The sequence below is a fragment of the Dromiciops gliroides genome, chromosome 3 (genome assembly GCF_019393635.1).
Source record: "Dromiciops gliroides isolate mDroGli1 chromosome 3, mDroGli1.pri, whole genome shotgun sequence".
Lineage (NCBI taxonomy): Eukaryota > Metazoa > Chordata > Mammalia > Microbiotheria > Microbiotheriidae > Dromiciops > Dromiciops gliroides.
In genome coordinates, this window is record NC_057863.1 from 157,474,362 (window position 1) to 157,491,474 (window position 17,113).

The window sequence follows — 17,113 nt, forward strand, 5'->3', positions numbered from 1 at the left end:
AGACCCAAGTTCAAATCCAGCCTCAGACACTTGACACTAGCTGTGTGACCCTGGGCAAGTCACTTAACCCCAATTGCCTCACCAAAAAAAAAAAATTAAGACTTATCCTTTAACCTATTTCATCCTCAAGTTTCTTATCTGCAAAATGAGGGAATTGTTATCAATGCACTCTAAGTTATCTTCTAGTTTATGATCCCTTCTTTGCAGGGGGCAGGGGGACTACAGGTAAGATATATTGCATATACTGTCACACTGAGTGGTGTGATGGTTGACTTGATTTGTGTACACACACACACACACACACACACACACTTTTTTTCCTTGTTCTTTACAACATTTGGGTCACTGAGCAAAAAAAAAAGAGGTATATGTAAGAAAGCATTTAACAGTTTTATATATGTATACACACATATATACATTTATATATACACACCTCTGTCTCTAATGGTAGCCACGTTTAGGGTGGGGGAGAAGGAAAAAAAAAGAACTTTACATGGTAATTTTGTTGTATATTTGAAAGGAATAGCAAGTTGTACATGGTGGATATGCAGGTTCATATACAATCATTTTTATTGGATTATGTTTTGGAAATGCTTATTTTATTCCATAAAGTAAAAATAAAGATTAAAAAATGAATTATATCAATAAACACTTTTGGGAAAATGTTATGACAGTTCTAAATAAATACTTCATGGTGGTAAATCTTTCACTTTCCAGTTGAGAAAAAGCCACCCAAAATAAAATCCCCCAAACTCAAATAGATCCCCTCTTTAGCAAATATGTATATATTTATATATACATATGTATATATGTATTTGTGCTATAATGTTGCTGCTTGGAAGCAACATTGTTAGATTGTGTTTAATCTCCTTAGATATCTTTTCTTCTAAACAGGAGAACAATTTATTTACAGTGAATTTTATTTTCATAATCAAGCTCTCTATTTTCTCTTATATTTTGATAAAAAATTGTTTCATTAGAATAGATAACTTCATTTCATTTTCATTAACTCTATGCAAACATTTATAACTCAACATCATTCTATTTTAGACTATTAACTCTAGATTTCATTTGAAATTTGCATTTTCCAGTCCTATATTCTTTTCTCCTCCAACACATCTCTACCTGTTTGATTTGAGAGTGTTGTGTAGGGATCAGCCTAATCTTTGCCCTATTCTTATATTTTTTCAGACTTTTTCAATGTATTGATCAGTTTTGCTGGTTTAAACATCTTTTCCCTCTTTTTCCTTAAAAATATTTTTTATATGGATGGCTATCTGGGAGGGGAAGGGATATGGGGAGAAATTTAGGTGATATAAAGTATCAATACAATTTTATGTATTAGAAAAAAAACATTTGGTTTTTCTGAGGAGCTAGTTTGAAAATCAACTATCAGACTATCTTATTCAAACTATTGTATTACCCATAGTTTGTGGGGCTTTTTGGTAGAAGAATTTTGTTGGGTGAATGACTAATTGTTAATGTGATACCTTTCTACTAAGCTATTATGAAATCAACCTTGTTGTAGTCTTAAAGTATAACAACATCCAGGTAAGCTACAATGGAAGTTTATTCCTATTGGTATCCTATGAATTCTGTTGATTTTCATATTGTCTTTTCAATTTTTTTCTTGGAAATACTTGTGCTATTTTCTGAATGGTGGATTTGAACTCAGGTCCTCCTGAATCCAGGCCCCATGCTTTATCCACTGCACCACCTAGCTGTCCTGAATGGTGATATTCTTTTCTTTAGTTTTCAAGAAACAACTTCTAGTTCATATGGTAGATAAGGGAGGGGGAAATGGGAATATCAACTAACCTCCTTCACTTTAAATAAATTGAATTGTGGATTAAAAACTAATGAATAGAGGCAGCTAGGTGGCACAGTGGATAAAGCACCAGCCCTGGAATCAGGAGGACCTGAGTTCAGATCCGGCCTCAGACACTTGACACTTACTAGCTGTGTGGCCCTGGGCAAGTCACTTAACCCCAATTGCCTCACCAAAAAAACAAACAAAACAACAACTAATGAATAAAAAGTCCTCATAGGTTTCTTTGAGGTTTGGGATATAACTAGTAAGAAATAAGAATGTAGAAATAAAATTGAGTAGAAACCAAGTCCAGATTGTTCTTCTTAGCCTGAGCTGCAATAAGGGGAAAGCACTTTCTATTCCTATAAGGTAAACGTCAAGGGAAAAAAGGAAAGGTTCACAGAATCAAAGTTAGCACTGGAAAGAACCTCAGAAGTCATCTAGTCAAGTCCTCTCATTTTACAGTTGAGGAAACTGAGGGCAATGGAGATTACGAGACTTGACTTAAATGGACACATTGTCAGTTAGCAGACTTGGCATTCAAATTCAAACTCTGACTCTCAATTCAATGTGATTTTGCCATCCAAGAAAGAGGAGAAATTAGGAACCCTATGGGTCAAGATATTTTACCTCTGAGCATGGGAGTAATGATTGTAGAAAGTAGACTTCCGGCATTGATGGACAAATAAAAGATGGAAAAAAATCTGTTTCTTTGTTTCTCCTGTATTGAAAAGGATATTAAAAAAATATTGAGCACAAATCAATATCAACTGTTAAGGACAAAAACCAGCTGGTTATCTTGACAGTAGCTCATCTTTTATCACCGTGCACATTACTCCAAGCATACTTGAAACAACCAAGTGGCTAATGGAACTTATGTCAGTAGAATTTTATTCCTAGAAATATTGATCCAGTCATCCATTTTCAACAAAGGGCACATACCTGATTTTCTTCAAACTGATCTCCACCAAATGCCGACACGCAAGGTTTTATTCCACCAGTACCAAAAGCAATCAGGACAAGCCCAATCATAGACAAAGATCTAGGGAAAGGAATTAACTTTTAAAAATATCCATTCCTTAACAACACTCCCTTTCTGTAATATTTGATATGGTGACAGAGAAGGCTCAAATATTTATTGAAGAAATCAAGTGAAATTCTTATTCCTACAAATTTTGTCTACAATATTTTAGTAGCATACAATAATTTTTCTCTAATCCCAGGGAACAGCATATCTAGAGGAAGGACACAAGTATACAGTACAATGCCATTGATTGGTTCCACAAAAAATATGACCAAGTAAAGTAATGTTACGAGGGATGGTTAAGTTCCATGGCTACAACATATAACTGAAAGGGGTATACTTGAACAGCTAAAGTTTGAACAAAATCAGCTTACAATCAGCCTTTAGAGAGCTATTAGGATTAATAGTCCTGGGTGGCAAGTGGTTCTGTTAGGCTGTGCTAACAGATGCAAAACATTGAGATCTGTGTATTAAGTAACCTGAGGTTTACAAATGATAGAATGCTGGAGTGCTAAGATATGGTTGATTCAATGACAGAAGATGAATTTAAGTAATTTTCTTAAAGCAGAACGGGAAGAGGGACTCACTTTTTCCCCTAGTGATCACCAGATCCTCACAAATAGAGATGACAATTCAAATTCAAATGAGTTTAGACTGACCTCTTAGGAAGAAAATCTATTGACCACTTCTAGGGGAAGTGGTATAAGCCATCCGATAAGAATAGAGCAGGTCTTAAGTTTTAGCATAATAAGTGATATGGGGGTGGGTAAACTAAAACCGGAACCTGGGATTAGATAGCCAAATATCCCTGAAACCCCTTGTGTAGATGCTGAATAAATCAATGGGACACTGACCTAAAATTATGGAACATGGACTAAATTTTTTTTTTAAATGTATGTGACTTTTATCTTTGTTTTATTGGCTACATTCAAGTAGCCACATCTTACCCGCTTGTCATGAATTAGGCAGCTAGGTAGCATAATGGATAGAGTGCTGGAGTTTTGAGTCACGGAGTCCTGAATTTGAATCCTGCCTTAGATACTTATTTACTGTGTGACTCTGCGAAAAATCATTTAACTCTGCTCTAGGGATACTTTTCATACATTCATCTAGTTTACAGGACTATTGTGAGGAACAATTGAGGTAACATTTGTAAACCTTAAAATACTACATAAATGCTAGCTAATATTAATATTCTTACTACTGACAGTCCTTAAATATTGACAGTTTATGTAAAGTAACTGACTTCTTTATGAAACTTAAGTTCTCACATAAAGATATGAGACTGAATCCCTGAGCTTGGATAGTCTCTGTTTTGGTTAAAGACCCTTGGGATGGAGAATCCCACTTGTAGGGTGGAGTATAGAATAAACATGACATTGTCATAAAATGACACAGGTTAGGGCAGTTATTTGGGGGTCCCAGTTTGGGTGTAGGGATTCCCAGTTCCTTAAGTTAATACAGACTGGCAGTTCATCTGTTATTTACTGTCAGAGTTCCTTGATACACTTATAGGTTAAATAATTCATCTTGACTACAGAGTTGGCAAAGACTTAGTACCCTACACTCTCTCAATGCCTTTTTTTAAAGAAAAAAAATTTACTATAGTATAACAAGTTAATGCCAACAAACCAGCAAGTCTTAGCCAGAAGATTTAGCTATATATATATATATATATATATGAAAAGAAAATTTAGGTTAAATAATTTGTCTTATATTAAAAGGATGTCCTGTTCAAAGATTTACATGAAAAACAATATGAATGCATATAAAAGGCTGCTAACCCTGCCAAATCTTGTAAACTTTAGAAAAAAACAGATGGAAATCTAAAGCATATTGCCTGAAAGTAAAAATTCTTTAAAATGTTTGGTTTTTCTGATTTACTTAGCTATCGAGGCTTTTAAATGTTACATTGCCTTCTTGGAAGGAATGTTATTATTACTCTTAGCATAAAAGAATCTATTACTTGACCGACCCACAATTCTCCATGAAAAGTAAAATTATTCAAAGGGACCTAGTTTTTATATGAATAATTTTTCCTAGCTCAGGTTGTTCATACTTCAAAGCATAGTATTAGTTCTCAACTTCACTTTCTCTAGACTCATGGAAAAAAAAAAAAGTATACAACAAAGGCCATCAGCCATTAGGCCACACCCCACTGAAGAGAAAATTCATTCAGTCTAGAAAACATTAACATTTGACTTAAACACCAAAGTCAGCAAAAAGGTGCTTCCTAAGCCCTGAGAAAGCACCCTGTGTTTGCCAAGGAGAGTCTGGTCACAATACAAATTCCTTTTTTATTACTAAGACACGGAGCTAGGTGGGACATCAAAACTGGAGGAGAGAAATTGCCATCTGACATCAAAATGATGATATATCCAAGATCCAATGTATTGTCAAGAAGAATGGTCTCTTATTTCTATAAGTTAACTATGGAAGAACAGGTACATATTTAGGGGGCAAGAGAGAATGAAATTAAATGGACAAAGATGAAAAAAGTACATAAGAGAATAAGTTTCAACTTACATATGTAAAGGAAGATTATCTGGGTTCCCATTATCATCAATGTTGGAGAGGTCGCCACTGGAACTGATGGCAGTGACTGCTTGCCCCAAAGTATAAATAATGGACAATGAGACAATTGTCCTTTAAAAGAAAACAAAACAAAAAGTTGGGATAAGATTTATCTATACTTGTAAACTTCTTTCCATTCTCCATTTCATAAACATCAATTGCTCATGATACCATATTGATAACAATTTGTACTAAGTTACTTCAAGATCTTTTATAACTCTCTGCCCCATATGACAAATATTATGAAAAACACCTGTTGAATTAAACAGAGCAGTTACAAAAATACTTTTTAAAAATTTATTTATTTTACTTTTCTTTTTTTGTGGGGCAATGAGGGTTAAAGGATTTGCCCAGGGTCACACAGCTAGTAAGTGTTGAGTGTCTGAGGTGAGATTTGAACTCAGGTCCTCCTGACTCCAGGGCCAGTGCTTTATCAACTGTACCACCTAGCTGTGGTACAGTGATTAAAATGATTTAATGTGATTAAAATCAGAAATTCTAGGCTCTTCATCTTTGTTCAAACCATTCTTCCATTTAAGAATATCTTCCTGGGGCAGCTAGGTGGCACAGTGGATAGAGCACTGGCCCTGGAGTCAGGAGGACCAGAGTTCTGAGTTCAAATCCGGCTTCAGACATTTGACACTTATTAGCTGCGGGACCCTGGGCAAGCCACTTAACCCCAATTGCCTCACCAAAAAAAAAAAAATCTTCCTACACTTCCTTTATTTCCCAGGGGGTGCTGCTAGGTGGCACAGTGGATAAAGCACTGGCCCTAGAGTCATGAGGACCCCGAGTTCAAATCTCACCTCAGATACTTACTAGCCGTGTGACCTTGAGAAAGTCACTTAACCTCAATTGCTTTAAACATCTGGGGCCATCTCCAGTCATCCTGATGTATATCTTGCTACTGGACCCAAATGGCTCTGGAGGAGCGAGTGAGATAGGTGACCTTGCACAGTCCTCCTTCACTTAAATCCAATTCATTACATGTCATAGCATCTGTCACAGTCCTCTTCAATAATGACAATGAAAGGGGGCAGCTAGGTGGCGCAGTGGATAAAGCACCAGCCCTGGATTCAGGAGGACCCGAGTTCAAATCTGGCCTCAGACACTTGACGCTTACTAGCTGTGTGATCCTGGACAAGTCACTTAACCCCCATTGTCCTTATTGACTTTTTTTTGTGGGGCAAACAACAACAATCGTTTCACAGCTCAAATCTTCCCACTTTCTTTGACCACCTATAGCATAATCTCATTTAATAAAAGTTAGAACATTCTCTTGTGTGTGTATTCATGTTTACAACTCCAGTGAAATCACAAAGCCTATGAGGAAAGATGTTCCATGTACCCATCCTGACCTTTACTTCAACATGGTGCGCTACACATAGCATGTGCTTAAATGTTGTTCTATTACTTAAAGAATGCTAAAGATTGGGGGCAGCTAGGTGGCACAGTGGATAAAGCACAGGCCCTGGATTCAGGAGGACCCAAGTTCAAATCTGGCCTCAGACACTTGACACTTATTAGCTGTGTGACCCTGGGCAAGTCACTTAACCCCCATTGCCCAGCCCCCCCCCAAATAATAATGAAATAAATAAAATTTTTTAAAAAGAATGTTAACAATTGACTCTGAATACATTAAAGAAAAAAGCATATACGCTTTGCTTAGTCCATAACTCCCAGACTCTAAAAAGAATACTGAATTAACAAAGATTCTCTCCTTAAATAAAAAACATAGAAACTACTCACTTGAACTTTCCCAGCCATGAGTCAGCAATGATAGCTCCAAGGATTGGTGTTAGATAGCATAGAGCAACAAATGAGTGATAGATGGCAGTAGAGAGGTTATCATCCCATCCAAGGAAACGTTGGAAATACAAAACTAGAATTGCTGTATGTGGAGGGAGCAAGGAGTAAGAAAAGAAAGATGTTAAAATATCCAAGACAATAATTTATTGAAGCTAATGGAAAAATGTGAATTCAAAAGTTACCTCTCATTCCATAGTAGGAAAATCTTTCACAGAATTCATTGACGACAATGAAAAAGATGCTTACAGGATAACCAAAGCAACTCTGAAGAGGAAAGGGAGAAAGTAGTCTAGTTACACAACTGGAGCATACATCATGGACTCATAGAAGTTTATTTCACATTAGTATGCTCAGAGACAAGAAAAGAGACAGCTATATTTAGTTACTTTAGTTCCAATGTTATCTAACAACTCAGAGTTTAAAAATTCACAATTCTTTGTCTTAAATTGTTTCACACCTACTTACTATAAACTGATCTAAGAAAAAAGTTTAGCCACAGCATTTATGAATGAAATATTTGATATATATTTACTTGTCAGTATAACCTATTCATAATTAAAAAGGGATAGGTAGAGGACTACTTGATAATTAACAATAAAAATTTAAGAATATAAAAGAATTGTTTACACATATGGAAGTCTTTAAAGAAGGAAGATACTAAACAATAACTAAAATGATATACTCACCGGTGATTTCGCAGTCCCTAAAAATGGAGGGGAAAAAATTTAGTTAAGTTCAGGAAATCAAATAAAATATTTCTAAATATTTTCTATATTAATCTCAAAAATGCTGAAACTTGAATTCAAATGTATTGGTTAATGACTGGATAACTCAGTTTACTGTGAATACAAAGTATATGTTCTTTTAGATATGAAATCACTTTTTTTAGAACACCATAAACAATTGTGTTACACTTTTACTTTAATGCATTTGGGGTTTATTTTCCAAATAAAAAACAGAAATAAAGATCTTTGATTTGTGTCACTGAGTAGGGAACTTTGGCTAAGTTTCAATTTTTAAAGCTTCCTACTCACAATGTGATTAAAAAAAGAAAAACTCGGAACTGAACTATGCTTGCCCCACCTACATACATGCAAATCAAATTGTGAAATATCCTGGTTTCTATTTTTTCTTCTTGAAAAAGGAAGAGTACAATATACCTGTGACCTGATTGTGTTTACTTCAAAAGGACCAAAGCAATATTTTGACTTGGTGACCCCTGATTTACTCAGTGAAAATACAAGTGAATGAATCCCAGATATCTAAAGAGTCATATTCTTTAGCCCATAATCCTTGTGGATTTATTATTATGCTTATTATGCTCTGGTTTAATTGGTATAGTGAGAAGCTCATTGGGAAACTTACTCAGATTATCTGGAAGAGAATTGAACTTGTTTCCCACTTGGAAGAGGGTGCTCTGGCTACCAAAGTAGGGATGGGGAGGGAGAAGGGCAATGGCTTCCTAGCTACTTTAGAAGAAAGTCATAAAACCATACCAGTCACTTTAATGTTTAAATTAAATACTAGATGCCTCAGTGGATCTGAAAAAGTTAAAATCCAGGTTCAAATACTGACTAGCTATGTGACCCTAGACAAGTCACTTGACCTCCCTCTGTCTCAGTTTCTTTGACTGTAAATTGGAGATGGATAATAATACCACCTACCTAACAAGGTTGTTGTGAGAATCAAAAAAAAAAATTATTTGTAAAAAGTACTAACACAGTGCCTGATACATAGTAGGTGCTATATAGATAGGTTGTGGTTTTTTCCCCTCTCTGTGTCCCCTTCATGTGAAGCCTGGAGAGACTGGAAGCTCAATTTATGGCTATTGTAATAGGTTTTTTTCTTGTTTGGTTGGTTGGGGTTTTTTGCAGGTCAGTGAGGGTTAAGGGACTTGCCTAGGGTCACACAGCTAGTAAGTATCAAGTGTCTGAGGCCAGATTTGAACTCAGGTCCTCCTGAATCCAGGGACAGTGCTTTATTCACTGTGCCACCTAGCCGCTCCAAGGAAGCACTATTGTAATGGTTAAGGCAGGTGGTAGAAGATCTGAAGTAGAATGGTGTGTGTGTGTGTGTGTGTGTGTGTGTGTGTGTGTGTGTGACCCTGAGAGGAGGGGAATACATAAAACATAGTGATGATGAAACTGATAGAATTTGGCATCTGATTGGATGGGAGATCCAGGACTGAGGTTGTAACCTTGGGTGGCTGGAAAGATTGTGGTTCCTTTGCTTCATGACAGATTGTGTAACGATTGGAATGACGCCACCTGTTGGAGACTTACTGTAGGAAAGCTCCTACATGAGGAGAAGGCGCCTGAGGGCAAGACATGTAGCTTTTTTTGTCAGGAAGTGCTTGTGGGAGGAAGAGGGGGCAAGGCCGGAGCTCTAGCTCTCTTTCATGAGGACTCTGGTGGAGAGTGGAGCTAAAATGTGCTCTCCCTTTAATAGATGAATCTAGGCCTCTCTCTCTACACCAAATTCTTATTCTCCTTAATAAATGCTTAAAAGTCTAAACTATTGGGCAGCTAGGTGGCGCAATGGATAGAGCACGGGCCCTGGAATCAGGAGTACCCGAGTTCAAATCCGGCCTCAGACACTTGACACTTACTAGCTGTGTGACCCTGGGCAAGTCACTTAACCCCAATTACCTCACTAAAAAAAAAAAGTCTAAACTATTGCTAAAGCTTATAATTTATTGGCAACCACTCATTAGATATTTTAGACAGACTAGTTAGAATTTTAGCCCCTTACAATTGAGAGGAAGAATAGGTTCAGAGAGAGGAAAGAGGTTTTTTTTTGTTTTGGACGTGTTTGATCTGAGTTGCTATCAAGGGATACAGGAGGCTATGTCTAGGAAGAGGTTGGAGATATGGGACTAGCATTCACAAGAAGTGAGGACTGGGGATATAAATTGGTGGGGGGGGGGGTCATCTTCACAGATGTGATATGGAAACAGATGGATTCAACAAAGCAGTCGACAATACAGCCTGGAGTGATATTTCATAGTGGGGAAACAAGAGACAAAGAGGCCAGGGACACTGACGAGTTGCTGTGAGAAAGCAGCCAGGAGAGAAGTGTCAGAGAAGCCAGGGAAAGAGAAATGATCCAGAAGGAAGGGGTTTTCAGTATTGAAATACTGTGGTAGATGAGGAATGAGAGAACGCCACTGAATTGTACTATAAAGAGAGAAGTGGTTTCCTTTAAGGGATTAGTTTCAATGAAGAGGTAGAGTCTTAGCACAGTTTTCATGTGTGATTGGACCCGTGACTTCATTAATGTGCATCCACCAGTCGTCATAAATACTACAGAATCTCAAGTTACTAAAAATATCCATGTCCTCTCATTGAAAAGAAACACTGAATTTGGCATCTTGAGGTCTTGGGTTTTAACAGCTATGTTATTTTACATAAGATTTGGATAACTTGAGCAATGATTTCCTTGCATATAAAATGAGAATGTTGGATAGGTCTCTTCCAAGCTCTGAAGTATAAGAAACTTCAAGTAAAATCTGAGATTGAATACTTGACCTCTGGCATTGAAGGGAGGCCCCACCTGTAGTAGTACTTCAAGTAGTCACCTTTACAGCCTCCCTAAAGGGGAATGTTATTTACAAGAGAGATCAAAGGTTATTGGACTAGGTTTAAGAGACCCTCAGGAAATCTATTGCCTATAATTATGGTCAGCATTTCTTATCTTAATATATTATGTGTAAACAGATTTATCAGGGGCATAAAGCTCAATTGCAAGGATGATGATGTGTACTTTGATATTTAAGTTTGTATGCACATGAAATTTTAAGCTTATGTGCTGGGCTACATGTTTGTTTTCTTTGGTACCATGTTTGTTCTTAATTTGCAAAGTGGATCTACTTAAACTTAACATTCTTTGTAGGAAGGTGATGCAAATATACAGATGGAAAGGCACATGCTCAGAAAAAACAATCTTGCCTAGATAGTTGGCCAATGAGCCAGACCCAGAATTTACCAATAAGACATCAGGCTGGATTTGTCATCTGGCAAATTGCTCGGTATTTTCAGTAATCCAAAGTTATTCATTGCCATGAAAGCCAACCCTTAACTCATTTTAACTAATCAGTGCTCCATGGTGACAAAACATAAAATATCACAATTTGAGGAATCTAAAATGAAGCTATCCCAAAGGTGATGAAAAGACATACTGAGCATGAGGTTTACAGCAGTATCGTGTGAGTAATAAAATATCAAAAAGAGGGGGTTCTAAGAAACAAAAAAGAGATGAATAACTCAAGGGCTAAGTGTGTACCCTTGAAAATACTTTACACAACCAGGCTATACAAATCCAAGTTAAGTTTTTCAAAAAGCTTTTGGGAAGCTGACATTTTAAAAAAATTGTTTTGACATTGACATAATACTGGGGTCATTTTAGATATCTCCTACATCAATCAGTCTGTAGGTTCTCCGACATAATACAATACATTATTTAACAGGAAGTACTTGAAATAGCACTGGTAAACTACAGTTCTTAGGTTAGTTTGACCTAAGAAAAAAGCATAAGGAAAATGTGGTGTTGTCTCAAGGGTAGGTGGGGGCGAATGATTCTTAGAACATCAGGTGACTATAGAATGGTGTTCTTTGTTGGCATTGAGACAGGGAGTAGTAACATGAAGCACTGAATTTCTAGGAGTTAGTAGCAAGACTGATTTTTAGCACTTGCCTTAGGAATATTAAAATTACTACATTTTGAGGCAGCTAGGTGGCGCAGTAGATAAAGCACTGGCCCTGAATTCAGGAGAACCAGAGTTCAAATTTGACCTCAGACCTCAGCTGCTTGACACTTACTAGCTGTGTAACACTGGGCAAGTCACTTAACCCTCATTGCCCCGCCAAAAAAAAAAAAATTTACTACATTTTACAAGAGAACAGATAGGAACAGGTAGCAAAGCAATATAGAGGTAGAACCAAAACCATGAATCAGTCTCAGACTGGAGTTTCTATTCATTTTGATTTGATAGAGATCTGAAATAATTGGTTTGCTGAACCCATTTTGAAAAGGCACTACCAATAGGAAGCAGGCCATCCCCACTGTTTTTCAGGCTCAGTGGTAGGTGGTCAATGTCCAAGTTGCCTTCCATATGCCTTCTTCCTGTTCCCCCAACTCACTTACCTTAAGATAAATCCTGCCTTGTCTATCAGAATGAAAACTGTTAGGAATCTTGGCATGCCTCTTTCCAAGAGTCAATCTTGGGGCACCTAGGTGGCACAGTGGATAGAGTGCCGGCCCTGGATTCAGGAGGACCTGAGTTCAAATCCAGCCTCAGACACTTGACACTTACTACCTGTGTGACCCTGGGCAAGTCACTTAACCCCAATTGCCTCACCAAAAAAAAAAAAAAAAAGAAAGAAAAAAGAATAGTCAATCTCCTCTTATCAGAGGTCAGCTGCTAAGTGTAATATTTTGAAGTTAGAAGGTGAGGAATCTCATTGAAAAGGGGTTTATTTCAAACATCCAGAGTGTGTGGGCATATGATACAGTTGAATCTTATAATGACTGAAAGGACCTGAGAAATCTAGTCCAATCCCAACATTCTGAAGAGGAGACAACTGAAGTCTAGGGAGGTGAAGGATTACTATGAATATATTTATCTGTGTATGTGTTCTATTCCACTAGTACAATGCCAGGTCTCAGTTTCCAATTCTGTAAAATGAGCTGGAGAATTAAATGGCAAACCACTTCAGTATCTTTGCTAAGGAAACCCCCTAAACAACACTGAAAAGAACTGAACAACAAAATCAAAATAGGATATCATGGCAAATCAGAAAAGTACCACAGGTTCTAGGGCTAATGAACCAGTGACCAAGAATTGATATGGAAAAATGGCTACCAGATTATACTAGTCAACCAAAAGGAACCATTTCCTGTAAAGACCTCATCAATGTGCAGCTGACCTCAATCATGTCCCCTGAATGCCTATAAAAATTTAATGGATCCATCCCCTCTCTCTCTCTCCCCCTCTTCCCCTCTGACTCGTCTGCTCTTTAGTATTGTCATCATGATTACTCTGTCTGGCTCTGTTGACTTTGGGTTTGGTACATACCCCAACCCAGTTCCTTGAATCCTGACTTATATCCCAGTAATGCTCTCTTGCCCATCCTACTGACAATGGTCATTTCCTTTCTTTGGCTGAACTCCCTTTAACAGGGCTATTTATATACCAATTTCTCCAGAGGCAATTTCTCCACATCACTGCTGCTAGCCTACTCAAAAACTAAATGAAATTCAGGTGCCTTCTACCTACATTGACACCAGTAAAAGTTAACCTTCACTGACTTAATACTGCCTGTCCCAAACCCCCCACCCCCAGTTATGACAAATGATTTCCAAGTGTTCAGCAGAAACCTTAGCACTATAAGACCCAGCATATAATAGAACTGGATACTGTCCCAGTAAAGTCATTAATTCAATTTGTGGAGAAATTATCCTCAATGAGATCAACTCTGCTTGTCATTTCTTATAGCACAATAATATTCCATTACAATCATATACCATAGCTTGTTCAGTCATTCCCCAATTGATGGACATTCCTTCGATTTCCAATTCTCAGCCACCACAAAGAGTTACTATAAATTTTTTGTACATTTTTCTTCTCTTTTGATCAGCTCTGAACTAAGTAAATGAAGTGTTTATTTTTTAATTATTAGCTAGAATTATTTTTATTTTAGTTATTAGCTAGAATTAGGAAAATAGTATTGCAGAGTTAATGCTAGGAACCCATTTGTTTTGCAGAAAAGGGGACATGTATGTTCTTACAATAGTTATTGTAAATAATAACTGCATAAAATTTACACTACACATTTCTATATTAAAATGCCAAATTAGCTTCGCAAATGATTTCTTTTATTGGTTACATTAAGTGTAATACAGTTTGTCAAAATGTTGAAGAAAGAGTCCATCCATCCCTTTAGTTGGCGGGACACAAGATCCAGAGAGTGGATAGAGGAGTGCGGAGGACAAGAGAGAAGGGCAGCTAGGTGGTGCAGTGGGTAGAGCACCTGCCCTGGATTCAGGAAGACCCGAGTTGTAATCCGTCCTCAGACACTTGACATTAGCTGTGTGACCCTGGGCAAGTCACTTAACCTTCATTGCTCCACAAAAAAAAAAAAGAAAAAGAAAAAAGAAAAAAAAAAGAAAAGAATTCCCTGTCTGAGGAGAAAAGAACCTTTCCAGAAGAGAAGACTCACAACAAGGATTAGTTTGTTTCTCATAAATAGATTCCCTCCCTGCCCCCTCCTTTCCCCTAGCTCTCAGCACCAGTGCCAGACACTTTTTAGGTGCTTAAGATATGCTTACTGATTTTAGGACTTCGGCAAGGGAGTAGTTTACAAAACAATATATCTACTGAGGCACAAGCCTCAGTTAGACTTGGATGTATCTGCATATGAAGGGGCCCAGTATGGGTCTAAACTACATCCAGTAGTGACATTTAAATAGTCTTTGGCAGCACTACAAAATAACTGGGGAACAGGCCCATCCAGCAGAGACTAATCATCTCATTGTCTGCTTGAAAGTATTCGTGCCTCTGCACTGTTAGAGTGGCCTCTCCCGCAGTGTTCCAGGACCACACATATGTTTCAAATGCATGGCCTTCTACCTTTGCTCTCACCTGTGCCCATTTTTCCTGCTGTATATTTTTGTAGGAGAGTACACCCCTAGGTTTATAGCAGAGGTTAAAAAAAACAGCAACAACAACAACTATGGCTATTTACCAAGTCACTTCATTAAAATGCCTTTGCTTTAAATAATAAATGTGATGAATACAGAGCAGTATGGAAGGATCTGCATGAATTGGTAGAGTAAAGCAGAGAAAACTACATACATAATGACTATCACAATATAAATGGAAATTTAGACTGTGAACACACAAATAAAAATGATTGTTGTAAAATTCCTAAGGACAAGCATGATTCAAAGGAGAGATAGGAGAAGACTCTTCTACTAGACCAAGGCTTTTTTTTTTTTTTTAGGTCAGGCAATTGGGGTTAAGTGACTTGCCCAGGGTCACACAGCTAGTAAGTGTTAAGTGTCTGAGGCCGTATTTGAACTCAGGTACTCCTGACTCCAGGGCCGGTGCTTATCCACTGCGCCACCTAGCTGCCCCAAATTGTTAGAATTTAATTTTTCTTTTTTCTTTTTTTTTTTTTTAGTGAGGCAATTGGGGTTAAGTGACTTGCCCAGGGTCACACAGCTAGTAAGTGTTAAGTGTCTGAGGCCGGATTTGAACTCAGGTACTCCTGACTCCAGGGCCGGTGCTCTATCCACTGCGCCATCTAGCTGCCCTAGACCAAGGCTTCTTAAACTTTTTCCACTCACAACCGCTTTTCTCCAGAGAAATTTTTACTCAACCCAGGGTATGTATGTATATAAAATAGGTATACATTACCTTTTACTGTTGCCAAATTTTTCATGACCTGCACATTCCGTTACTTGACCCCATATGGAGTCCCTACTCACAGTTTAAGAAGCTTTGCACTTTCCCCTTTACAGAAGTGGGAAGTCTATAAGTGTTGAACTTTGCACATATTTTCAGTATTGATTACTTACGCTGATTTCCCCCCTCTTTTTCTCTTTTAAAATAGTATTTGTTACGTGGGATGACTCTCCAGAAGGGGGGAGTGATACTGGGGATACTGCTAGATTAGTTGCCAGATCCATTCACCGGTCAACCCTAGCCCTGGTCCCCTTGTATCCCATTGTGCCCCAAAGGTATTTCCCCTCCCAATGACAAGGAGGAGATTAGAAGTCTTTAGGGTTAACTACCACTAGCTCAAGCCCATATGTTATCTTGGGCTATTTGGATTATAGAGTAAGAATGCTACTCCTTCTTCTTGTACTAGAGTTAGAAGAGGAACCTGGGATAATTTTCTTTGGTGGGTTTGGAAAACTGCTGCCCTCACCATTCCTTTTGTGGGATAACTTGAACATGAAGCTATGCTTACAAATTTAACTTTGGTAATGGAGTAAATTTCTAATTCTACTGTATTAGGGTTACAAGAATTGGAAGATACTAGCTGTGACCCTGGGCAAGTCACTTAACCTTCATTGCCCTGCAAAAAAAAAAAAAAAGAATTGGAATAGTACTTGAACTCTGGCAAACGTGGTCCTGGACTGAGGTGGAGTCTATATAGTTCAGAACACCTTCTGAAGTTTGAGCTGCTGTACAGAGATTACCTGGATGGCTGAAACTGTTCACAACTGTTTGCTTCATCCAGTTTTTTTCATGGAACCCTTAGATTTATTCTGTATTAGAGTCCCTGTTGCCCCTTGGTCTGTTTGTATATCATTTGTGTTTTGTGTTGTGGTTCTTGCATTTGTAACACTAGTCCCTACATCTCCCTCAATTCATAAACCCTCTATGGGCCCCTACTTTACCCCCGTTCAGCAGGAAGCAGTAACAGAAGAGATGATCTTTGTCCTTTTTCTTGGGGTATATGAAGAGGGGGGAATGATATAGGAGGCAAAAAGGGGTTAATAGAAAAACCTAAGATCCAAGGTCTAATTCAGATATTAGCTTAAAAAGGGAGTCAGACCCCAGTTAATGGATAACTTACAAGTCAAAATGCTATGTTCTCATACCCACAGTGATCAGCATCCATAACGGACCAAAACAGGTCAGGTCAAAATAACAATAAAGAGGGGGCAGCTAGGTGGCGCAGTGGATAAAGCACCGGCCCTGGATTCAGGAGTACCTGAGTTCAAATCCGGCCTCAGACACTTGACACTTACTAGCTGTGTGACCCTGGGCAAGTCACTTAACCCCCATTGCCCCGCAAAAAACAAAAACAAAAACAAAAAACAAAAAAACAAAAAAAAATAACAATAAAGGAAAGACAAGGCTATAGAAATTCCAATGAAAAATGGAG

General features: G+C 37.8%; 1 protein-coding gene across 1 annotated transcript in view; it reads right to left on the reverse strand.

Moving 5' to 3' along the window:
• SLC15A1 (solute carrier family 15 member 1) overlaps positions 1-9,855 on the reverse strand; it is a gene marked incomplete at its 5' end in the record, with an annotated part of 30,920 nt that extends 21,065 nt beyond the window's left edge. Inside the window, 6 exons of the mRNA XM_043996384.1 lie at positions 2,441-2,531; positions 2,753-2,852; positions 5,361-5,480; positions 7,158-7,299; positions 7,400-7,481; positions 9,838-9,855. Coding sequence (XP_043852319.1) covers positions 2,441-2,531; positions 2,753-2,852; positions 5,361-5,480; positions 7,158-7,299; positions 7,400-7,481; positions 9,838-9,855 — 553 coding nt within the window. The remainder of the gene's footprint in view (positions 1-2,440; positions 2,532-2,752; positions 2,853-5,360; positions 5,481-7,157; positions 7,300-7,399; positions 7,482-9,837) is intronic.
• Between the last annotated feature and the right edge of the window lie 7,258 nt (positions 9,856-17,113).